Raw genomic sequence first — 27,460 nt, 5'->3', positions numbered from 1 at the left:
TTGGATTAATCCAGATGAGATTATAAAAAGAGTAGAAGAGGGGAAAACCACAGGCCATCCCTGGTAGTTATGTAACAGTGTGGTGAAGAGGGGTGTAAGGAGTAAATTTTTTATATGGAGAATTGGGTCTCCTGTGATGTGTCTTTGGACTCTATGGAACTGCCTGTACAACATAGTAATAATAATTGTCAGTGAATGGATTAACAACTCATTATCAGAACGTGCTGCTATGCAAGGAGTGTTAAGGATTTTATGATTTGGTATGATCAATATGTTTGTCAGTTGGATGAACCTCCTATGGTGAGTGTGCCAACTCCATGGAGGGTGCAATAATAATAATATATACTTCTGTATAATGTTCCATTTACCCTATATAAATGTAGGTTTAGAAAAGCTTCTCTCCATCTTGTATGCCTTTTCCAGATCTGCAAACCTTATGTTCAGATCCTTGTTATATTCCCTTGATTTCTCAATTGTTTGTAACGTATAAATCTGATCTTGACAACCTCTATTTTCATCTCCAAGTTTTTCTTCCACAGTTTTTTTTTTTTATCCTCTTCTTAAGTATGCATGAATGAGTCTTCCATGGAGCACTTATTAAAGAACTTCCTCTGAATTCTTACATTCAGTTTTGTTTCCCTTTTTATACATGGGGGAACTATGAGAGCTATACTCCAGTCATCTGGAAATTTGACCTTCTGACCAGTCCTTCCTACATGCATATTCCCTCTGAATTATGAACCCACTGCAAAACTTATGTACCTTCATATAGGGGATTTTAACAGCCATCAGCCCCTGTGGAATTACAATAATAATGATGGAAGTGGTGAAGCATTAACAAACTGGGCTGAGAAAAACAATCTTAGCTTAATATTTGTTGCAAAGAAAGCTTTAAGGCTGCAGCACAGAAGAGGGAATACAACCAAGACCTCTGCTTTGTTACCCAAAACTTCCAAAATCAGTCACTAAACACAACAAGACGAGTGTTTGAAGATTTTCCACACAGCCAACATCGACCAGTATTGGTAGAAGTGGGAATACAAATACCAATGATATGATCCATTCCCATGACCAAAATGGAATTTTAGGAAAGCAAACTGGCAGGATTTTTCACAAGAACTAGATAAAATAATTATCATCCTGGAGGATTCAGTTTTAATGCTAGAAGGATTTGGCAGGTTGGAGGTTTACAGGTACAGGAGGAGAGTGTGTTTCAAATACTGAGTATTCTGGATGTCAGTAAAGCTGTGGGACCGGATGGTATTTTACCTCGAGTTTAGAGGGAATGTGCTAGGGAACTGACAATGCCTTTGACCTGGCTTTTGAATGAAAGTCTGGCTGTGGGAAAAATGCCAATGGAATGGAAGGAAGGGAATAGTGTGCCATTGCATAACGGCGGTAGCAGACTGGAAGTGTCTAATTATAGGCCAGTTTGTGTGTCATCAGTAGTTAGTAAGATCTTGGAGAAAGTAGTGAAGGAGCATGTACAGCATTGGGCAGATGAGGGTAATGTTATCTGTGAGAGTCAACATGGATTTGTGAAGGGGGTGCTCTTGTTTTAGCAATATGCTAGCCTTTTATGATAAAGTTACAAGAGCATTAGATGAGGGAAAGGCATATACTGCCATTTTCTTAGACTTAGCGAAGGCATTTGACAGGGTGCCACATGATAAGCTGATATTTAAGTTGCAGCACATGGGTCTGGATGTCAGATTGGTCAACTGGATTCAGGATTGGCTGTCCGATAGGTATCAGAGAGTTGTGTATGGTGGGGCAGTTTCAAGCAAGCAGAGGGTTACAAGTGGGGTTCCACAGGGCTCAATACTGGGACCTATATTGTTTAACCTTTATATCAATGACATTGTCAGTGGATTGCAAGGGGATATTCAGTTGTTTGCGGATGATGTGAAGCTGGGAAGGATTATTAGTAATAGTGCAGATGCGGCAGCCCTGCAAGACTATCTAGCTTATTCAAATCGTCTTGCAGGGCTGCCGCATATGCACTATTACTAATAATCCTTCCCAGCTTCACATCATCCGCAAACAACTGAATATCCCCTTGCAATCCACTGACAATGTCATTGATATAAAGGTTAAACAATATAGGTCCCAGTATTGATAACTGATATTGGCAAATGAACGGGGGTATCGGTTTAACCTCCCTGCCGCCAATGTGGATGAAATAGTGACCCCAAATTGCACTTCTTATCCATGTTATTCAATGGGTTTTAGTGCTTTGTGTCCAGATTTATCTCGATATCTATAGACGTCGTGGCCAGTTGGGGCGTTAATGCAGCAAAATGTCAGGTCTTGAGGTTTAGGAAACATCGATGGGACACTGCATACTCTACGGGAGGATTATACTGGAGGAAGTAGGGGAGACAAGAGATCTGTGGTTGATGATTGATAGAAACCTGAAATTTAGGGGACATATTGCGAAGGTGGGGAAGGTAACACAGAGGATTACTGCAATAATGAGAAGGACGCTGACATGCAGAGATAACAGTTATCATTCCGTTGTATAAGACCCTGATCAAACCACATTTGGACTTCAAATCCTGGGTACCAAGTTCTCAGATTTGGTCCCCAGGATTTGAAGGGGATAAATTAACTGTGGAAAGGGTACAAAGACTGATAATAAAGATGGTTTCAGGACTGTACAATTTTGGTTATGAGGATCGGCTGAGGGAATGTGGACTGCAGAGTTTGGTGGATAGAAGGAGAGGTGATATGATTGAGACTTTTAAACTGTTGAGAGGTAGTTACAGGGTTGACACTGGGGAGTTCTTTCACTTGGTTGAACAGTGGGAAGGAGTGATGACGAGAGGCCATCCCTGGAAGTTACGAAAGGAAACTGTGAGCAAGAGGATGAGGAGTGGTTTCTTTGCATCGAGGGTGGTTGAACCAAGGAATGCATTGCCTGATGGAGTGGTGAGAGTGAGAATGGTCAATGAGTTTAAGGAGTGGTATGATAGACTTTGTGTTTCTTAGGGGAGGGGGACTTACCCTCGATGAGTCTTGATAGACTTTGTGTTTCTTAGGTAGGATCTCCCACGAGAGTCATTTGACTCCATGGAGGCCTGAATAATAATAATAATGTTCACTAAAAATCGTGCCTAAGTAGCTGAAATGCTTCACCTGTTCTATAGATTCTCCATTCACAATGTAGTTGATATTTTCAATGCTTCTGCCTGTTTTCATTGTCTTTGTCTTGTTGTTGCTGACTTTCATACCAAATCTATTACAAGAATTATTCAATTTAGTCAGGGAATCTTGCAGACTTGTAGGAGATTTATTTATAAGTATAACATCATCTGCATAGAGTAAAAAGCTGAGATTAACATCTATTTTGATATCAAAATTTTTCATATACAGATAAAAATGTAATTAGTCATTAGCTTTTGGACACCATTGTATTATACACACATGAAAGGATATGTGCTTTGTATTTTGAAATACCAAGGCAATTAATGTGAAGTTAGTAGCTTCTGTATACAAGTAACCTAGTCATGAAGATACTTCATGTGCAAACTTTGTTTGCTCACACTTGGATAAAGGATTAAATAAGAATATAATTTCTTGGTAGCTTTAAATTATCGTGAAAGTCTAATACTAATATTCTTGTATGCAAATACAGCTTACCTCAGATACAACCCGAGGATTAAGTTCTCATATAAGCTTTCAAAAAACATAATATTATATATGTATAACATTCAGACAGTCAGTAAGAACCAGTGATGGATACAAGTTCAAATCAATAAAACAGTTCTGAAGAAATTTCAACATTTACATCGATGCTTCCTGCTGTGAAATTAAACAACTCCATTGTTCTTTTCTAGAAAACTATCTAGAAAACTTTTCTCCCTCACCAAGTGTGTTCAAGATACTTTGGGATCTGAAGAACTTATGTAATGAGAAATCACTTGTTAATGACCAGAACATTACAGTTAATTTTGAAAAAAATGACTTTATTGAATTGTGGCACAGTCATACCAAAGAATAGAGCCTCAAAGTTTTAATAGAGCTTCAGGGCTAGAGGTGCAAAGAACCAAAGAGTTTCAGAGAAAGAAAAACAAGTTGAACTGCCAAAGCATTTTGAGGCTTAGTCTCAAAATGCTTTGAGAATGTTTTAAAATGATCAGTGAAGAATGTTTTAAAGTGATCGGTGAAGGATTGGCTGGTTTGAAAAACTTGAGACTGCTTCAAACTGTTCAGACGTGAACAGTTCAAAGCCGTGGATGATGTATTGCATGCTATAAACTGATTTACGACAAGAAGAAAAGAGCTGTATTATTATTATTAATATTTGACCTCCATGGAGTCAGACTCATCGTGGGAGGTACACATTATTGCACACAATGCTCATCAAACTGTGCTTAAAATTGATTCAATGTGTCTACACCCACAACACACTTAGGCAATGCATTCCACTCACCGACCACTCTCCATGCAAAGAACCTCACTCCTCTGTTTACAGCAATAGCCTCTTGTTCTACTCCCCTTTCCCATTCTATGAAAAATCTCTTCCATGTCGACTCGATAACAACCCCTGACTAGCTTATATGCCTCAATCATATTCTCCCCTCTTCCTCCTATTCACGAGGCTCTGCAACTTACATTCTCTCCATCTGTTCTTGTACTCCACATTCCAAAGACTACTGACTGTGAATCTTCTCTGAACCATTTCCAACATATCCTCGTCATAAAACCCAGCGACCAAATCTGCGCACAATAATCCATATGAGGCCTGATCAAGGCCTTATACAGTGGAATCATAACCTCTCTATTTCTGCATGTCAGAGTCCTCCGCATCATTACCATTATTCGATGTGATGTCTTCACAACTTGGAAGTTTTTTCCCCACTTGGTTAGACTATAAATTATATATTTAGTTTAATCCTTTATTCAAGTATAAGCAAACAAAGTTTGCTCCTGAAGTATCTTCAGGACTGGGACAACTCGTGGCAATGGTGGGCTAAGTTCTCATCACTTTCCTTAATATCCCATAATGCAAAGCACATCTCCTTGTGGACATGTATGCTGCTATGCATTATGGGAAGGATCACTACCCAGACCAGTTTAGACCTTTATCGAGGTCTCGTCAGTGGGAGCCAGACCCAGAGGTGATACCAAGGTTGAAGCAATGCAGAACTGATATTTCCATATGCCAGTTGCCAAAAGGTATTGCCTTTGGTTCACAACTTGTGCAATGTGGCCCCTGAATTTCAGGTTCTTGTCCATTACTCCTAGAGCTCTCATCTCTACTTCTGTTAAAGTTTCTCCACCAAGTGTATACTTTGCATCCCATCATTGCTTACCAAATGTTAAAACCTTACACTTTGCAACATTGAACTGCAGTTCCACTTACCTGCTCATTCATGCAATCTATTCAAGTCCTCTTGTAAGGCAATAACATCTGCTTGACTCTGCATTGCTCTCCCCCAGTTTTGCATCATCTGCAAACGGCTACATCTCACTAGTTAAACCCAACCCAGTATCATTCACATAAAAATTGAAAAGTGGCCCCAAAACTGACCCTGTGACACACCGCTAGTGACTTTTCTCTTTTGGGATACTGCACCCCCATATACATCATTAGGCATCATTGGACCAGTACTTCAAAATGGATTAAACATCTGCAGAGTCTGAGAACATATTAATATATTTTTTATTGTATATTTCTGGAGATTTGATTGCCTATCCTATCCTTCTCATCCGTCTAGGATGTGTTGAGTCTCCTCCTAATGAGGGGGTTACTGGAGTATTAATGCAGCCAGTTCGCCACTCCTCTGCTGCATCCTCTAAGGGCAATATTCATGACTGTATCCATGTGTGTTCACTGGACTGGTTTGTCTGCTTGTAGGATGAAAAACTCCAGATAAACTGGGGTGGGGGGAAACTCTGCTGTCCACGCCCAAGATTGGCTAACTTGGCTATGGCTGAGGAAGATTCTTAAGCTTCTCATGTCATCGACGGGAATCGAACCTAGGATATTCCTTCACCAAGCACATGGTTGCAAAGCACATAGCCACTAGGCTAACCGTGTGGGCCACTTGGATTATATTTATATATATTGTGTGTGTGTGTGTGTGTGTACTGTACTGTACTGCATTCAATGTGAACTCCAGAAATACAATGTGGCAAAGACCACATTATCTGGCAATTTGAATTTGCGGGATATTATTCAGTGCAGTGTGTGTGAAATGTATTTGTTGGGAAAATTAAAGAATACGTGGAAGGAGATTTGAAACTGGAGATAAAGAGTATGTATTAAGTGTTTTAAAAGTGAGTGTCTATTAGGTGATGAGAATGCAACGAGTACTGATGATAAGATGGAAAATGATGTTATTAATGTCGAACGTGTGGCTATGGATATTAATAAAGAACTAGTGTGCTTAAATGTTACCCTTCATAGGACAACGTGCAGAATTGAAAAATTGCAGAAGTGGCAAGAGTTAAGCAGGGCTGAAAAAAAAGAAAGAAGCAGGTGACCCTAAGGAATAATAAAGACTGATGATCAGGGGAGTACTTAATGAAAGTATGAAAAAATAGTGTTTCCTGGGTGCAAAAATTCATGATATCTGTACCATGTACAAATATCGTGAATTTTTTATCTTGAAAACACTTAAGGATGTTAGTAGTGCATGGATATAGTTAAGCATCATCTAGAGCAGCCAGTATTAAATTGTATACCTAGGGTAAAGAGGGTTAATCGGGTAGGAGTTAGATGGATGAGTAATATAATTAAGCACAAACTGCAGAAGAAGATAATGCTGTGGAGAGTATATAAAGAAAAAGGTGACCAGCAACCTCATGAACAGTACAAAGCTCAGGCAAGAAATTACAATATTGGCAAGGAAGGCAAAATCAGATTATGAGAAAAATTTAGCTGAGCTGGCCAAAGGAATTCCAAAAGAGTTTTGTTATGTAGAAGTACGAGGAAGAATGACTATGGAAGATTAACCTTAAGGACAAAGCTCAGGCAAGAAATGACAATATTGGCAAGGAAGGCAAAATCAGATTATGAGAAAAATTTAGCTGAGTTGGCCAAAGGAATTCCAAAAGAGTTTTGTTATGTGGAAGTACGAGGAAGAATGACTATGGAAGATTAACCTTAAGGACAAAGCTCAGGCAAGAAATGACAATATTGGCAAGGAAGGCAAAATCAGATTATGAGAAAAATTTAGCTGAGTTGGCCAAAGGAATTCCAAAAGAGTTTTGTTATGTGGAAGTACGAGGAAGAATGACTATGGAAGATTAACCTTAAGGAGTGATGATGGTCATAAGGAGACAGACGCAGGTAAAATAGTTGAGTTACTGAGTGACCACTTTGCAAGGATATATCATCCTAGTGAGGTTACTGCTTTAATCTATGTGACATCCCTCTCCGTTCCTGCTAATGTGGGAACAGAGGTGGATGAATTGGAAGTTGTTAGGATACTGCAGAATCTCAATGGAAATACAGCTGTGGGATTAGATGGGATATCAGCTATGGTTTTGTGAGAATATGCAAGGGAATTGGCAATGCCTTTGACTAGTCTGTTTAATTTAAGTCTCAGCTCTGGTAGAGTTCCAAGGGGAAAAATCTAAGGTTGCAGTAGCAAATTATAGACCTGTTAGTATCTCAGGTATGGTGGTTAAAGTACTAGAAAAATTGGTCAAAAAGAGAATTCAAGAATGGGTAGATAAAAACATGATAGTGTATGAGGGTCAACATGGCTTTGTGGGTCAGTCATGCCGTAGTAATTTACTAACTTTTTATTATAGAGTAACAGCTGAGTTGGATAAAGGAAATGGCTACATGATGATTTTGCTGGATTTTACAAAACCATTTGACAGAATACCACATGGAACTCTGTTAAGCAAATTAAAACTGGTTAAGTGGATAAGAGGGTGGCTGCTGGACAGACATCAAAAAGTTGTATATGGAGGGGCAGAATCGAGATGAAAATAGGTGACTAGTGGTGTGCAGCAAGGTTCATGCTGGGACCATTGCCTGTTTAATTTGTACATAAATGATATAGGAAATTACCTGGAAGGATATATTCAGTTGTTTGTTGATGATGCAAAATTTGGTAGTAATGAAGTAAGTTAATGAAGGCAATGTGGAGAGCTTGCAGGACAATTTAAATAGGCTGCCAGTATGGGCAAAAGTTAATGGTCAGTTTAGTGTTGAGAAATGTAAAGTTATTCATTTCGGGATAAATAGATTACAAGCCGTGTATCACATCGATGGCACTGCGCTTCACGAAATAGATGAAGCTAGAGATTTAGGAGTGGTGATAGACAGAGTTAAAATTTAGAGGACATGTTGCTAAAGTTCAATAGCCCATAAGATTACTTAGCTATTGAAGAACACATCGACAAGTATAGATAAAGTTGTCATTCCTCTTTATAAGGCTTTGCTACGTCAGCATCTGGATTATTGTGCCGAAGTCTGGTCCCTTGGTTTTCTTGGGGATGAGGAAGCAGTGGAGATGATTCAGAGGCGAGTTACCGAGATGGTGAGTGGTCTGCGGAATGTTCCCTATGAGGATAGATTGAGAATGTGTGGATTGCACGTTGGTAATAGGAGAAAAAGAAGGGATATGATAGAAACATTTAAGTTGCTTAAAGGGTTTATAGGATTGATGCAGTGGAAATGTTTCAACACTTGGCTAGGGGACCAGAACAAGGGGTCATCCCTGGAAGTGGACTAAAGGTGTGGTTAGTAGGGGTGTGAGGACTAGATTTTTTGCTTGGAGAGTGGTGAATGAGTGGAATGGATTGCTATAGTCAGTTGTGAGTGATATGTCTGTTAATGGGTTCACAGGGAGGTGTGTGAATAGATAGGGTCTCCTGCGATGAGTCCTCGGACTCCATGGAAGTGCTTGTATAATAATAATAAAAAATCTACTGGTCAGAAAAAAAATTTTGCTCACCTATAATATGAATTGTGATAATAGGTTTTATAATCACAATATATGCACTGCCATTTCATTTTAGCAACAAAGAGAACATCTCATTCAAATTATTATTATACATGACATCACTAAGGAGTCCAAGAACTCATTGTGGGAGGACACATTACAACTCAGTCTCCCTTACTTAATCTTCCAACTACATCACACTACTATCATCAACACACAGCATCCTCTACTACTCACCACTACTATATGTATATTGTCTGTAAATTGTGTGTTCCATTGTTTTTTCTAGCTTGTTATGTGCTACTTCTGTTTCACCACTTGCTAACCATTTACCAGTCTTCTGACAAGATAAGTTTGTCCATTCCACTATCTAATCTGTCAAAGTACATTGCAACTGAGTTTTAGAGATGAATTATGTGAACAAATGCTTCTTTCAATTTTTATTTATGCATTCCATATGATTATTATTATGATGATGATTTAGGCCTCCTTGGAGTCAAAAAGACTCATCTTGGAAGGCCTATCCTAGAAAAATCTCATACCACTCCTTCAATTCATTGATTGTTCATGCTCTCATCACTATCAGGCAGTGCATTCAGCGGTTCAACAACCCCTCATGCAAAGAAACCATTCCTCACACTTTTGCTCATAGCTTTCTTTCATAATTTCCAGAGATGGCCCTTATCCTCGCTCCTTCCCCCTGTTCAAGGGAAAGAACTCCCCAATGTCAACCCTGTAACTATCTCTCAATAGTTTAAATATCTCAATCATTATCTCTCCTTCTATCAACCAATCTCTACATTCCTCAGCCTGTCTTCATAACTAACATTGTATAGACCTGATACCATCTTTATTATCTTCTTGCACTTTTCACAGTTAATTTATATCCTTCAAATCCATGACCAAATTTCAGAACAATAGTTCAAGTGTGGTCTGAATAGGACTTTATACAATGGAATGCAACTCTTTTATCTCTGCAGGTCAGCATTGCCCTTCTCAGTACTGCAGCAATCCTCTGGGTTACCTTCACTATCTTTTCAATATGTTACCTGAATTTCAGGTTTCTATCAGTTATCAACCCCAGATTGCTCTCCTACTTCTCCAAATTTCAAGACTACATTTAGCTGAATTTAAGTGACACTGCTTTTTTGTCCATCTCCAGTTTTTAAATCCTCTTGACGGGCTACTACATCTACACTTCTGTTAATAATCCTTCCCAGCTTCCCATCATTTGCAAACAACTGAATATCCCCCTGCAATCCACTGACAATGTCATTGATATAAAGGTTAAATAATATAGGTCCCAGTATTGAACCCTGTCGGACCCCACTTGTAACCTTCTGCCTCCTTGATATTGCTCCACCGTATGCAACTCTCTGATACCTATCAGACAGCCAATTCTGAATCCAGTTGACTAACCCAACATCTAAACCCATGTGCTGCAACTTAAATATCAGCTTTTCATGTGACATCCTTGAATTCATTGATTGTTCATGCTCTCATCACTATCAGGCAATGCATTTTCAGCAGTTCAACCACTGATGCCTTTGCAAAATCCAAAAAAAAAAAAAAAAAAAAATGCAAGTATATGCCTTTCCCTCATCAACTGCTCTTGTCACTTTATTATAAAAGGCAGTCATATTACTAAAGCAAGAGCTCCCCTTAAAAAATCCATGTTGACTCTCGCAGATAACATTACCCTCATCTGCCAAATGCTTTATATGGTCCCTCACTAATTTCTCCAATATCTTAACTACTGATGAAATGCAAATGGGGCTATAATTTGACAATTGCAATCTGTTTCCACCCTTATGCAATGGTACATTTCCCTTGGCCAGACTTTCATTGAAAAGTCAGATCAATGGAGCTGTTAATTCTGTAGCACATTCTCTCAAAACCCATGGCTAATTCCTTCCATCCAGTCCCATTGCTTTATTGGCATCCCAAGTATTCAGTATTTGGAACACACTCTCCTCTTGCACTTCTAAACCTTGATCCTGTCCCATCCGTCTAGTATTAAAACCTACTTCTCCAGTACACAATTCCCCAGTAAAGTGTTCATTGGACAACTCCACTATGTCCTTTGTATCTATTCCCATTTGTATCCAACAACGACATTCTTACACAATCATTTCTCCTCCTGCTGGCCATGTAGCTAAAAAATTCCTTAGGATTTTCTTTGGATCTCAGGGCCAGTCTCTTCTCATATTCCAGTTTTGCCTCCCTTACCATACTATTCACTCTCCTGGCCTGAGTCTGAGTATTATATTCTTCATTTATCTGCTCTTCACCCTTCTCCTTATCTCTTCTATAACCTCTTTTTTAACCTACAGTTCCAGTTTGATATTGTTTGTCACACACTTTACACTAAATTGTGTCTTCTCTCGTGGTGTACAGCTTACTATTGCTAATAAATATTCCTTCACAATTTCCCAAGCACTAATGATATCTCGCCCTTCCAATTCCTTCTTCCATGGAACTGCTCCAATTTGATATCTAAGACTATTATAATCACCTGCCTTATAATTCCACATACATCCCTTTCTCTTTGATACTCCTAAATGTCTATTCATCTTCTATGTCAAAACCATATGGCCACTCTCTCTCCAACTGGGGAAGAGATGCCTTCTAAGTTATAATCATTTCTTTTGATGCTATAACCAAATCTCTTGAACCTTGGGTTCCTTCTACTGCTATGTTGCCTAAAACATTTATCCCTCAAGAATTCTAGAAATTCCATTCCCTCATTACTGCATGCAGTTTCCTCTTCCCAATTTATACTACTTTAGTTAAAACTTCCCTAACAATCGTTCTTCTTGCACTTGTCAAGCTCAACTGCCTAAACATCTCCTGTTCCCTATCCTCTGTGTTCCTTGGCTTGTAGCAACACCCCATTAAATATCCTGTCTTGCCCATTTCTACCTCACCTCACACCATATGCTTTCAAATCCATTAGTGTAACTAAGATGTAACTTCTTAGTGTCCTCTAAGAGCCTCCACTCTTAGAGGACATAAGTCATCACTTATCATAAGCAGTACGACACCACCTCGTTTTCCCTTCCTATCCTGCCGAAAAATACTGTACTCTGCTACTTCTATTCCTGTGATTATGTCATCTTCTGTCAACTGCATCTCAGAGATCCCAATAATCTTTGGCCAAGATGATGCTATCAGCACCACCAATTCATCTCCTTTATTCTGGATATCCCTAGCATTAGTATAAAGCATAAAATGTCACTGCTTCTATATCTCATTTTCCCTTCCAGATTCCACTGGATTCAGCATTGCCCAATGTATTCTCCTTCTCCCAAGCACCTTTTCCCACCCCCTGCTACCCCTCACCCTGATAATTCTAGTTTTCCTGCATTGACACTGACTCGTTCAGAGAACTGCATTCTCTCCAAATGCCTATGTCCTTCCTCATTCGCATGCAAGCTGTCTTTTGTATACAGTTTCTTTCTGTTCTCAGGTGTTTTCCAAGCATCCATGTATTCCAAGCTGGTTATTGATAATCTTCTCCATCGGATGCCAGTAGAATATAAAAGCTTCTATAGATATAGACAATACAGTATGTGTGTTAATTCTGGAGTGCATATTTTGTACACAACTGGAGGAATACTATCTGGACCAAAAGCCTTATTAGTAGTGAGATTAATCAAAGTTTTCCTGATGTCCTTCTGGCAAAACTTCAGAGGAGGCATACACTCAGCTGTTTGTAGTGGTGTTGGTAGTTTGGGAGGTGATTGGCTTGGTTGTTCAAGCAAGAGTTTGAGAAAAAAACTGATGCCAAGAGGGCTTTGGTGAGATTTCCATGATGCCGTTAGGATTCAAGAAAGGCAGGAACAGGGAAGGGCAGAAACTATGCTGAACAGCCTTAGCAAGAGACCAGAAAGCTCAACTGCAGGTTGTGCAAGGGGAAAGTTTATTGCATTTTATTTTTATAAAGTACTTTAGAATCATTGATAACTTTTTTTATACTTGTTTTGGACCGTTGTGTAAGATGAATGAGAAGCTGGAGTTTTTAATTTAAGCCATTGGACACATGCTGCATTTTTATCATGGACTGCAAAGATGCTTGTTTTTGAGAATCCCAGCTCTTGGATACAGTTCAGGGGTTTGCAGGGGATGAAAACTGTCAATCCAATAATTATTATTTCAGTTATTAGTTCAGTGCAGATGTTTGGATGAAGAGCACAAAAGCAGTAATCTGACCTTTGGAAGAGGCAAAAAATTTAGGTCATCCCATTTGGCACTATTGTAGTACCATATGGTATGAGGCTGGGAGGAGAATGAACTATAGAGAAGTAGACTCGAATAAGATTGTCGTTTCTGTTTCCAAGGGAAGAGCTGACATCTTCAATGTATTTGTAGGGAGAGCTAGTTAAGGAAAGGTCCAGAGTGTCGAAAGAATGATGAGGATTGTTTGGTATTCTGGTTGGTAGGTTAACTATTTGTGTTAGGGCATGACTAATAGCAAATGATTCATCTTCTCTTCTGGCTTGACTTGTGTAGTTGGAGTAGGGAGCCAGTTTGTGTTACAGATATTAGTCTCCTAGGAAGACTATCTCACAATTTGGGTAATTAGTTTATATGAAATCAATTTTTAGTGATAAGTAATCAATAAGAGCAGCATTGTTGTAAGTGTTAGGAGAGGAGTAAAGGCAGCGAGTGAAGGATGTAAAGTTAGGCAAGGAAATCTTGAGCCAGAGCAAATCAAAAATTGGGGATTCCACATTGGATAGCCTTTGGCAAGAGATATTAAATATTTCAAAAAAAGTTCTCCCTTTTTGTGTTTTTGGAATGTGCCATGCAGGATGTAGTTGGGACATTTGAAGTGGGCTGTGGTTGTGTAGGATGGCATTTGGGGTTCTGTTAGGAAAAGGACGATCAGGTTTTGATGTCTGCAAATGGTGGTCATGATGTTAATATTGATGCCTCAAATGTTGTTGAAATGATTATGGAAATGTTTTTACTGGAAGAAATATTGGTGGGGGGTATATTTTTATTATTTTTTTCCAAATTTTTTTGTTGTGTTTTTTAGATTTTATTTATTTTTTTATGGGAGTTTTTTTGTATCCTAATTGAAACATTAGTTGTTGTATGATTGACTTTCATGTGCAGAGTTTTTAATTCAAGAAACATAAAGAACAAGAGCGTATGCAGCTGGGATAAGGGACTTGTGTACATAACCAAGATGTACATACACACCAAGACTTCCCAGACACCAGTCCAAGTGTGTCCTCAGACAGTGCCCCTGCATACCACTAACTTGATCTATGAAAGAATTAACATATTACATATGATACTATCTCCTGGTTGAAAATAAAACTTCATTACATTCATTGGAGGTTACCATGATCCAAATAACTTGATAATAAATTAGATGTTTTGAAATGAAAAAAAAAGAAAAAAAGTTTAAATTATGCAAATAAAATAAAGCCAAATATATTTGAATGCATTTAGAACAATGCTGAAAATTCACTTGCTTCTTGTTTTTTTGTTTTTGGTAACTTGCCTGTGATGAGCAGGCTTTGTATATAATGAATCCACACACACAAAAGTCACAAGACCTATACCATAACAGTGCCATGTGCTAGTAAATGTTTGTGTTCATGACATATATTTCCAATACTCATGATGCCAAATGAAGTTTGATTTTCTCTTTTTTTTTTTTTTTCATGAAAAAAAACTTATTTAGCTTTAATTCCTTTGAAACAAATATATGCCCAAAATGCATTACATTTAAGCACCATTCTGCTTATTTGGGTTGTCAGCTTCTGTGAATTAACTATGTACATTCAGAACTTACTGTCAGGGCCACGCCGTGCGGTTGTGCAGATTGTGCACCGCACAAGGGCGCTTGAAGATAGGGGTGCCATTTCACCACAAGAAATAATAAAAAATATATATAAATTTTCTTATTCTTGAATTATATCGTACTATATAAATTACACAATTACAAATTATAGTTAATTCAATAAAAATGAAATTTTAAATCAGTCAAATTATTATGAATTCTTAATAATCTAACAATATTTTTAACTTGATACATTACCAGTTTTTTATAATTTGTTTGAAGTGAAACGCTATCAATATTACCACAGATTTTATTTCACAGAGTAAGCATCGATTCAGCGAAAATTTTATAAATATTCTCAATTGTTTATTATATTTTTAGTGGAAATTGTTAGTTTAAGTTTAGACCATTTAGTTAGTTTAGACCGTGAATTCATTCTTACGCTGTGCTTTGTCCAGTACCGTCGACAGGATGTAGCATAGAGGCAGCCTGCCTCATGCCGCTGCTTAATAAGGGCGCTCATTCAACCGTATTGCGGCAACATGATATTTGACAAAAATACAGCGATTAGTTTACCAAATAAAAAAGGCGCCATTTCCCATTGACAGTTAAATATATGCTTATATTTTATTAATACTAAAACTGAACATTTTAGAACCACTTATTAGATACTTAAGGAAACAACCCATAAAGTATCATACGATGTGAATTTCATAAACTTTTATAGTCTATATATATATATATATATATATATATATATATATATATATATATATATATATACAGTTTATATATTAAATTATATTATGCATGAATTCTCCTACTCAACGCCCCAAATTTCACATTGTAGCGATAACTCGCTCCCTGCAGTAAACAATAACTCATCCCCAACAGCCATTATACTGCAGAAACACGAAAACCAATTAGTTTTATCATGTCACTGGATAAGGTTCACAGACATTTGCAGACTGTGTAATATATTTCTCAACAAATAGTGCAATTACAGACAACTTGGAATATAAACACTAACTAATGAATCACATCTTTTCTCCAACAGAAACTGCTATATACACTCAAGCAAACCACATGTTGCAGGTGCAATATATGGTTTTGCTTGACACTATCCCCCCCCCCCCTCCGTCATGAACGTGTTAAAACTAAGAAATATATAGTGAATGCATTTCAGATATTATGGAAATCGGTTTAAGAGAATTAGCATTTCAATTCATTCGTCATCTTGTTTTGTTTGGATTGCACGATCTTTTGTTAATACCGTACCAATCATATGCACTTCTTAATAGTTGCTTTTTCTCTATTGGTCTACAATCATGCACATCTTTCACTTCTCATTAGTAATTTGTCATGGATTGTTCATTACGTATCTCAAGTCTTAAATGACTGGTAATTTTTGCTTGATATAATGGGAAAGAAGATGACTCTATTTGTGTAGATAACTTGGATTGCACACAAAGAAACCACTCTCCAGGACAGAAGAAGTGATGGAGAATAGGAGCTTCTTGGTAAGTCATACCCATTTTCATTTTTTTCCCTGAAAACTTTAGTTTCCGAAAATCCCCGCATATATCTCGCAGCACGATTTTTTAGCTTTAATTTTGGGAAAAAAGTGCGAGTTATAGTTGAGCAAATACAGTAATTTGTTTAGCTTTCAAATTGTTAAGTATGGATCATTGGTTAAAGACTGGATTTATAAATGAAACAAAAGAGAGCAATATAGCAGATTGTAGATGATATACAATTGAATATGAAATTGAATATGATGGGTATAGTGTGTTCAGGAATGACAGGGAGAATAAAATGGGGGAGGAGGAGTATTGTTGATAGCTGATGAGCTGCAGCCAAAGAAAATAGAAGTTGAATTGCAGGATAGAGAAAAGAGCACATTTGAGGCCATTTGGTGTGAGATTGTGGCTAGCAGAACAAAATATGCAATTGGGTGGGGGCTGCTATAGACCAGGTGATGGAAAAGATGGTGGAGACAGTATGCACAAGCAAATAGAAGAAATGAGTGGAAGGAGGGTAATTATTATGGGAGATTTCAACTATGGTCGCATTGATTGGAGTGAGGAGATGACAGACGGGAGGAAGGAATTGGATTTTATGTGGTTATTAAGGGATAACTTGCACTCTGACCCCTAGTATTTTCCATTACATGGAAAATACTAGGGGTCAGAGTGCTAGTAATTAGATATGAGGATTTGGCTATAACAAATATGACCACATTGCCACCAGTTGGTGAGAGTGATCATAGGGTCTTGACTTGGGAGGTGGCTAAAGGTGTGGAATTTACAATTAAGACAGGGTACATGTGGAATTATCGGGCTGGAAAGTATGACAAGCTTAGGAGTTTGATTGGTTCAGTGCCATGGCATATACAACTGCAAGGACTAGAAGTTGATAGTGCATGGGAGGCAGTTAAGAAGTGTTTGCATGAAGCAATGGTTGATTGTATACCTAGAGGCTAAATAATAAATCAAGTAGGGGTTAAATGGATGAATAACACCATTAAGCTTGAGCTGCAAAAAAAGAAACAACTATAGAGGGAATTTAAGGAGAAAGGTGACCGGCAGGCACATGAACGGTATAAAAGCGCAGGCCAGAAGGGTAACGAGTGTGATAAGAAAAGCAGAAAAGGATTACGAAAGAACATTGGCCATGCAGGCTAAAGAGAATCCTAAACAGTTTTTTCGATACTTTGTGTTGTGTCGTCCTCTTATGTTTTAAGGCCCTTTCTATCTCTTGTAAGCATAAATCACACTAATGTATCTTTCTTTCAATAATTCTTACTTATTACTTTCTTATCACCCCTTTAATATCTTTTAACTTCTATCTCAATATACTTATTACTTAGGCCGAAATCCCTGACAAGAGTGAAGTTGTTGTTCTGTGAGACAAAGAAATGCAAATGGCTGATGCCTATTTCTTTGTCTCAGCACTGGTTTTATCTCCCTTTTCAAATTCAGAGAAAATTTATTTATTAACGCTGCGCCATCCTGAATCCTAGGATATACTAAACATGTAAGACCAAGGAGTTAGAATCCAGTCAGCATTCACTCTTGTCATTTATAAATTTTAAACTTCCAGTCATGACCTGATAATCTAATTTTCCCGCCTTTCGAGGTTTGCTATATTTTATGAGCAAGTGCAGTAGGATCTAAGTACAGGCAAGACAACATTTATAGTTAAACAAAACATTTTAATTGCAAGTAGAATACATATAATACAGTTTGAAACACTGAGTTAATCATTCAATAAAATTTAGGTACAGCATTAGTACTCTTACATACAGTTATTAACCTTTCCATAAATTTCTATCTGAGAAATCTAACTAATAACATTTATCACTTAGTCTCGTTTTATCACTCAAATCTCATTCTTAATATATATCAAATTCCATTCACAATCTTCTCTGACAAATCTTATCCAATTTACATATATCTCAGGCCTAATTAAGAATTCTTGTATCTCTCTCTCAAGGTACATTCATGAGACAATATTCTATTTCTTTCTTAAATCTATCACTTAACAGTTCAAAGAGTCTCTAGTAGCACATACATTAAATCTTCTTATTCAATTCCATTAGTTAAAAGACAAAGTTTTCACCTTACCAATTTGCTGGTATGCTACTTTAACCACTTCAGTATCTCGTCAGATATCTACCTACGTTGACCGCTTCACTTCCCACTTTACTGGATACTCTTTATGAATTTTCTCCATACTTCATATTGGAAGATTTCTCTAGTTTTCCACTATCATGATCTGCTGGGCTTTTGTTTCTGACTGGTAAGTTCCCTTGGTCATTTGGTCGTATTCTCGAACAAAGGAAAACCACGTGGATGCTCCATACCAGCCGGACTTGCGAGGCACAAGAATACAGCAGCAGGAAAACGTCTAAAAGCCCTGTGTGCAGCATTACCGCTCCTTTTAAACGCCACGCCACTTTTCTCATTCGTCATCTGATATCTATGTCATGCATTCTCTACGTCACACGGCAGTAAGCGCCGCTCGCGGAATCCTCTCATAATTTTCGTAGCGTCATGGTGGAAGGGGGGGGGGAAAGCACTGTGCTACATAACAGATGTACCTGTACTCTCACTACGTGTTTCTGAAGTTGGCCATTTCACATTTTGGTTATTATATCTCACACAGCAAATGGTTAGTTATTTACATAGTATCTGAGACTAAGCAGCTATACACCAAAATTTATAATGAAATTTCACATTATAAGATAAGATATAAAACTAAAGGTAAATTTCTATACGGGTGCTTCTACATTTCTGATAAATCATTAATTCTTTTAAGATAGTGATAACGATGTTAAGTCCGAGTGAAACATAATTTTCTTTGATATTCTGGTTCACTCCGACTTAACAGTTGCAAGTGTCGGGACGTTGTTCTCTTCATGTTCGAATCCGCCATCTTGTTATAAGTCACCTTCATAAAATAAAACACAACTAATTGTAAATTGATCACCAATCCAAGGGTAGAGAAATTTCTATTATACTGCGCCACTCTATCCTTAGATAAGTCTATATAAAATTGCAGGATCAATTCAAAGTTAGTTAGCAGTCTCCTCATTCATTCTGGCCGAAGTATTTGTTTTCTACCTGGGATTCCCGCAAGATTCGAATTTTTGTGAACGGTGCAATAAAAAGGAATTCAGGCAAACACAATAATTAGATTAACAAAATGAAACATTTAATATAAGCTATATAACACATACATAAATTTTACTTCTAATTTTAAACAATAGAATCAAGTTAAACATTAGGTCAAGTCAATCACATTAGTTCAATCTTCCAAACCTTCACATACACTTTCTCAGTTTCTGAGTCACGAAGTTCCTACACTTAATTAAACATAATAGAACTTCCTATCTAATCAGTTTCCACACATTTCTCAGCAATGCTATAAGCTCAAAAATATCGCAGGCACTAATAGCTGTAAATATCTCTCAAGCAATTCTTATCTTCAATTCTCAATTTCGAAGAATTTCCACAGTTAAAGTTAGGTTAAACGTAGCGTAATTAACACTGAATTCTTCATGCATTGAAATAATTCAATATGATAGTCCTTACCAGAAATAGTTCCTAGTACATCAATTACGTTGTGAGTATACATTTAAAATGTATTTATTTCACTTAAGAACACATCTATAAGACTTATCCACAGTTATAACTAAAACACTATTAATCGCGCTTCAGAACTCTAGACATCAACTGTAGGGTACTTTAATTATCCTTGTTACCACTCATTAAACAATTAAACACTGTGCAGTTCTCCTTAGGGCAAATTAGAAATAAGTCGCAATTCTAGACAAACTGGGTTTATCTAATGGTTGTCAGACAGTATTTTCGTGTTCCGTTATGAAAATATCAATTTCTTCACGTAAATTAAAAAATCTTTTTAGCATAGCATCTTAACCATCTAACAGCTGAGTAGCAGATAACATCCTTGTACTCAAATTCTATTTCTATCAAGAATTCTTGAAATTGGCGGCTTTTCGAACCGTTGCGTCGGATGTAATTTACATTTGATATCATGATGTCCATAACGTCTTTCATTGATGATAAAATTTTGCAACAAAGTGCTTCCTAATGAATGATGCAGTGGAACACCATTGGATTATCATAACCTAAATTCTGTAATTCTGCACAAATTCGACATACCTACACCGGTGTTAGAGCCACACATATTTATTCCACAATTGGTTGTCACACTTTTTAATTTTTTCTAGTCCAATTCTAAAGAATCAATAGTTTCTTTTACTTTTATGAGCAAATCATCGCAGGTTGTAGTACCTTTTTAAACTACACAAACTGGCCAGTTCTTCATGAACATTAAAGCCATTATAGATGCCTCGAATAAATATCATTAACTGCACAGTGTCTGTTACATCAGTACTTTCTTCCATTGCCAGAGCATAACAGTCAAATGATTTTGCTTTAAATTTAAGCTGCTAAAATAAATTGGTACTGATTTCTTCTACTTGCCTTGTACACGTCCTGGCAGATAAACTAATATCTTAAAATAACGTCTTCTTTTCTGGCATATTTGTTCAATTACAGGTAATAAACATCGTTTAATAAATTTTGAATCTGTATAAGGCCTTCCTTCTTTCGCAACCAGTTCTGCTATAACATAACTAGTATGAACAACTGATTCATTTTGAATACTTTGTGTCTTAAATATGTTTTGCTGAGCAGTCAAAGAAGCTTATAATTTATTAATTAAATTTTTTCTAAGTTCACAGTTCAAATCCTTGTATTGGCTTTCATGTTCATTCTCGTAATGACGTCTGATATTATATTCTTTCATAACAGCAAGACTTTTATGACAAATAAGACAAAGGGCTTATCCCCATTTTTAATAAAGTACTTGCTGTTCCATTCATCATTAAACCTTCTTCCTTCATCTGCAATTTTACGTTTTTTTGAACCCATTTTTGAAGTTATTTTTAACAAATAATTAAAAAATAACAAATATATCCTCTGAAAATAATAGTTGATGTTTTGAATTATATTAAAAGACGGACAGGAAATGCGACTGCAAAAGGGCATCAAAATCTTAGTTGTTGTTGGATGAAGTCTCCTTTGTTATCCTCACTCATGATGACTCGCACCAAGTCGCATGGTGATATCATGAGGTATAGGTATAAAATTATTTTTAATTTATTATTCATATTATAAAATGTATTATTTAAATAATTCAACATACAGGCCACATTCCATGTAAGTATGGTCAACCTTTTATGGGCCTCCAAAATTGTACGTTTGGGCCATATGCGGGCCACTGGTTGCCAATCCCTGCTCTAAGCAATTCAAGTTAGATTTTTGAAACTTCTCTTCCATTTTTTGTATGCTATAGCATTTTTATGGTATGTATTTTAATTGATTATTTTTTAAATTGCAGTTGATGCTAGAGAGAGAAGAAAAATTTTTGTAGATAATTCTGAAGTGATGTTCTTATAAGCTGAGTTTAAGAACATGCTGCATCCAATGAAAAGAAACAAGAAGCAGTACATTGATAATAGTATCAGAATAATTGCAGTTCCCCATAGCCTTCAAGAACATGGACAACCATCATTCCAGCTTTCAAATATCAAAACTGGTGAATCATATTTTAATGAGGGCCCAGGAAATAAAGTTTTATCTCGTTTGTTGATTTCTTGTAAACAATTTGCATTACAGAATTCTGAATTAACTAGTAGTTATACAGTGAGTAGTAATACAATTCCAGATTTTTCTACAGATAAATTATTATGCTGGACAGATAATAGTCTCCAGAAAACAGACTTTGAAGAAACAGAAAGTAATGCTTTATTAATAAGAGATCATAACGAAACAGTTAATATGAAAATTAGCTCTTTGAATAGTGACAAGTTGTTTCAAGAACCTAAACATGAGCATCCAGCTACTAATTATTTGTTACCAAATATGTTATCTGACAAGAAATCTGAAAGTGCAAATTCTCTGTTTGAGTCTCAAACTTTACAGGCAAGCACTGCATCCACAGTATTCAAGAATATTAAAGACTCTGCAGTAGAGAATACCCCTTCATTTTCAAGGCAAAATCTTTTTCTTCAAGAAGAATGTCACCAAAAAAGTGAATTTACCAGCTGCTCTTCATTAAATTTTTATGATAAAGCTGTTGTGCCAGTAGAAAAACCACAGTATCAGAATAGCAAAAACTTTATTGGAAAACAATTGACAACTAATAAAAGAAAAGGTGATCATCTAGAAAAAGAAACTTTTGATATGCAAAACAGAAAGAAAAAACTGAAAGCAAAGGTAAGAATGAACTTTTGAAAGATATTTGAATAATTGATGTTTGCTGATGATGGGGGAAAGTGAAACTTAAAAATGACTGTTCTATATTTCCAGTTTGTACATTATTGCTGCTTGGATGTAAGAATATCTGTTTTTGAAACTTTTACAGCCAAGATTAGCTGTACCATTGTCTTTCTTACTTTTTATAATAATAATTAAGCTCATAATAATAATATACCAAGATCAGTATTATTTCTACTATAATGAATTGTCATGGAGTCAACGGACTCGTTGTTATCATCAGAGATCTCACTGAACAATTAGGATTTCTCACCCCAAACTCATTCATACCTCAAGTATTCACAGTACTTTCTGGCATCACATTCGACTAGCCCACTGTTTATGTAGAAATCTTTATTTCACTTTTATACATCTTCCAGAGGTAGTCTCTCATTCTCTTCCCTCTCACTTTCCACTTTATATATAATCACTTCTGTATTGATCCATTCAAGTTCCTTCAATAAAAGATAGTCTCTCTTTTTTTTTTTTTTTTTTTGCCTTTCCTCTAATTTCTGCAATTTACATTCTCTTGACATCTCCCCATGTTATAGAGGCCTGCTATTGCTTTAGTTGCTTGTCTCTAGACCCCTGACATCCATATCATGATGGAAACTAGCTGACCAAATTCAACAGTAGCCCGTGTGGAATTTGAACAATGCTTTATACAGTTATACAGCACAACTACTTCTTTATCCTTATTTGTCACTGTGCATCTTATTATAGCAAAATATTATTATATGGGCAACTACATGGAGTCCTTAGACTCATCGAGGGTGGCTCTCGGGATCATGCCAAACTATCCCACATTCGCACAGTATCTATCATACTTTGTGCTGAACTAAATTACACTCATGGCACCAGCAACAGACTCTAGCAACCTATTCCACTCATTCACTGCTCCAAGCAAAAACTCTAGTCCTCACATCCCTGCTATCTACACTCTTGCTCAATTTCCAAGGATGGCCTTAGTTCTCCCACCACCAGACCTGTTCTGTAAAATTTGCTCTGTATTAATCTTGTAAAAACCCTCTAGTAATTTCCTTTCCTTCATGCTTACATGGTGATCAGAATACATCATGAAAATTATGGAAACAACTACTATGTTAGAGTAAAATGACAGATCAACTTGCATGAGATCAACATCCATCAGATGAGTCAACTAGTCTCTGATAACAGCACCTATCAGCTTGTGAACTATAACCTGACGAGCAGGATAAAAAAAAAAAAACTGTGAAATTACTTAAGTCTGTCTCTTTTTGGCCATCAGACACTGTTAAAAAAACTTATACCCCATTATGCCCATTCTCCCAGAATATATGGTGCACAAACATAACATTCCACTTCGGCCAATAGTTGAGGGAATAGACAGCCCTAATTATCAATTAGGGCTGTCTATTCCCTCTAGCCCTAATAGCAAAGAAATTAGTGTCAACACTCAAGGAGTTGGTAGATCATTCACCCTCCTATATAAAGAACACACAACACTTTATAAACAAAATTAAAAACATAACACTCAGCAAAGATGATTTATTAGTCAGTTTTGATGTTTCTGCCCCTTCACAAATGTCCCAATCAGTGACATAATTCTTCTCCTACAGAACAAATTTCTGCCCAAAATTATTGCTTTCTCTTTGTCCACATACTATGCTCCGGTTACTTCGTGTGTCAAAATAAATTTCACCAACAAAAAGAAGGTATGGCCATGGGCTCACTGTTATTTTCTCCCCCCCCCCCCCCCCCAATTGCTATCTTTTATATGGATGCTTTTGAGCAACATGCTCTTGATTCCTTTACTCTAAAACCTACAGTTTGGCTTAGACACATTGACAATGTTTTCTTTATCTGGCCACACAGTTGCCAAACTTTAAACTCATTCCTTAGCAACTTGAACAAACAGCATACAATTTACTATTGAAATTGAAAAGCAGAACTTGCTCCCTTTCCTGGATACACTAGTCACACGTCTTCCCTCAGGCTGTCTGTCTTTCACTGTTTACTGCAAACCTACACATACCGACCAATATATATGCTAACTCATATCACCAACCTTTGTAAAAATTTCGAGTCATTAACACCCTCAAAAACAGAGCTATAACAATTTGCTCTAATGAACAAGCTCTTACATTTATAAATAATGGCTATAGCAAAAATGCTTTTAATAAAGTTCTTCATAAAACTTTAGCAAAAAATAATATAGATTAATTACAGTAAAACCATAGCTATCCCACACATTAAAGGGTTATCAGAAAAACTTAATAGAATCTTACACCATTATAATCTTAACCACCTTTAAAATTAAAAAACCTATTCAACTCCTCTAAGGATCCTCTCCTCCATTGGCACATCCCGGAGTTTATTTCACCTCCCTATCCATGGTGGTGGGGGGGGGGAAGCACGAATGACACATTCAATTTAATAATTTTGGTGAAGCAGGCCTCTCAGATCACGCTCTTAACACCCTACACCAAATTGATTGGAAAAGTACTTGCTTGTTACATCATACAAAAACCTGGTATGAAGAAATTAAAGAAGCCTGTGAAATTTTGATTAACCACCCCAATCTTAATAATAATGGTGCATAAAAATCCCAGGAATTTGGATGGCAAACATTTGGCCCACTTAGTTTCCCGCAAACCCTGACTTTAGGACGTGGCTTTTATTGGCCACTATCCATACTGGTTGGTTGTAATTTATATGTACTATATACTTATAAGTAATTTTTTATTTTTATTGATTATTAATTTTTTCTTTTTTTGTAAACACGTTGCTCTCCAGCTTAAATTAATTTTGTAACCTAATGGATAACAATAATAATAATAGGATTCTAGTTTTGATGTAGTTAGTTTTTTTTTTTTTTTTTTCCACCAGAGGTATGGCCAATAGTTCTAATGGTTGGTCAGTAACTTTAGCATGCCATGTAGATTGTAATGCAGCTTGTTTCTTTGTACATATATATCTGTATACCCCAGATGATGACCTTGATGTGAAGGTCAAAATGTTGAGTGTTTTTTTTTATTTATATTAAACTAAAATATTACTCGAACACAGTAGTTGTTTCCATAATTTTCATGATGCCTCCAGTAATTTCAATCATATCCTCTTGTCGACCAATTTCTGTAAACCACAAATCTTCAACCTCTCCTCATAAGGTTCATTCTACTATAGGCCTTCTGCCATCTTGGTCACTTGGCTTTGGATCCTCTCCACCTCCTCCTCCTCTTCCCCAAGGGCTGGTTGGCCAAGTGGTTAGCATATCCACTCTGCAGGCAGGAGGCGATGGGTTCAAATCTCGCCAAGGACATGAATGTTTGTGATTGTTCTACTAACCAGTTACCATATGCACTGCTGTGTCCTAGTGCAGTATCACCCTTGATGTCTTTGCACCATAAAAAGTCAAATAATAAAAAAAAAAAAAGTCATCCCCAAGAAACCCAGGTGACCAGATTTATGCACACATTAGTCACGATGGGGTCTTACCAAGGCTCTCTAAAGAGGTATAATAACCCATTTGTCTCTGCTTGTCAGGGTATTCTTCCATAACCAAGTAATCCAATGAGTTGCTTTAGCCAGTTCTGCAACATGCCCTTCAAATTTTAATTCCCTATCCACTAAGACTCCCAAATTCCTGGAGTTCCATCAGTGTGGTTCACAGCTGGTAATCTTTTCATCCCAAAATGCATAACATTATGTTGGAAGTTTTTCCACTTGGTTACACTATAAATTAAAGATACCAAGAAATTATATACAGGGGTGCTTAAGGGTTAAAGCAATATAACTGAGTGGAGACCTCCACATAGCCTTTAAAGGAATGCGGAGAACCGACCAGGGCTTCTGAACTAATGACCAATCCTCACCTTCTCGTGGTGCACCCTGTTGGGTATCGGGTATCTACTTGGATACTGAACAAACGAGGATGGGCTGGCAATTTGGGATTTAGCTGACCAAATTGTATTCTTATTGGTTAAACCAAAATATAGAATGATGGTACAACATGACAAAATTTCATGACGGCTGGGGCGTCGCCCGGTTAAACAAGACCCCCTTGTTTTCGCCAGGGAACCAGGGCGAACAGCGAAAAGTCAGCTACTGGAACAAATCTGAAAACACACCCCAACCCAACATCACCAGAGTTAAAGATCGGTACTATCAACATTAGAAGCCTGAATGGCAAAGAAATGGAGCTAGGTGAGGAATTAGATAAGTACCAGATCGACATAATAGGGGTGACTGAAACAAAAAAGACAAAAACTGGTGAGATCTTTCTGAGCAATAAATACAAAATGTTATATTCAGGCAATGACAATGAAGGAAAAGAAGGAGTAGCCATAGTATTCAACACAAAATACGAGGCTAATCTTCTTGAATGGCAGTCAGTCTCAAGTAGAGAAATGTGGGCAAATATGAGAATGGGGAACTGGACAATGAGACTTATTTGTGCCTATGGTCCCACAGAAGGTTCTACTAAGGTAGAAGTGGAGGAATTTTTTGAGGCTTTAGAAAAGCAACTGACACAATGAAAAAGGAAAAGTTGGTCCTTGCTGGGGATCTAAATAGCAGAGTAGGAAATCATTGTGAGACATACAAAAATATTTTGGAAAATTTGGAGAAAAGAGCAAAGCTAATAATAATGGCAAATATCTGTTGGATTTCTGCTCAGGACATGGACTGGTTATTTCTGACACCATGTTCCAACATAAAAATGTGCACAAATTCACATGGAGAGAAGAGGCAAGGCATAAGAAAAGTCTCACTGACTATGTTATTGTTGATAGTGATGTTTTCTCCCTGGTGCAGGACACCAGAATGTACAGAGGATTTGAAATTGAAAGTGATCACTATTTAGTCTTGAGGATAAAATTGAATTTCATATTGAAAAGAATAACATGTAAGAAAGTTTTAAAGCGAAT

The 27,460-nt window shown here is 37.0% G+C and overlaps 1 protein-coding gene across 4 annotated transcripts in view; it reads left to right on the top strand.

The window, feature by feature from the left end:
• The window catches only part of LOC150101270 (uncharacterized), a 141,261-nt gene that overhangs the window by 30,340 nt on the left and 83,461 nt on the right, over nt 1-27,460 (top strand). For all 4 annotated transcript variants that reach the window (XM_090400195.1, XM_090400193.1, XM_090400194.1 and 1 more), the window contains exon 2: nt 21,637-22,514. In XM_090400195.1, the coding sequence (XP_090256321.1) occupies nt 21,711-22,514 (804 nt within the window). In that variant the 5' untranslated portion in view covers nt 21,637-21,710. The remainder of the gene's footprint in view (nt 1-21,636; nt 22,515-27,460) is intronic.

The sequence above is a fragment of the Typopeltis vanoorti genome, chromosome 11, assembly GCF_054136105.1.
Source record: "Typopeltis vanoorti isolate ZY-2024b chromosome 11, IOZ_Tvanoo_1.0, whole genome shotgun sequence".
NCBI lineage: Eukaryota > Metazoa > Arthropoda > Arachnida > Uropygi > Thelyphonidae > Typopeltis > Typopeltis vanoorti.
Note: the sequence above shows the minus strand (reverse complement) of the source record. Positions and strands in the feature narration are given on the sequence as shown.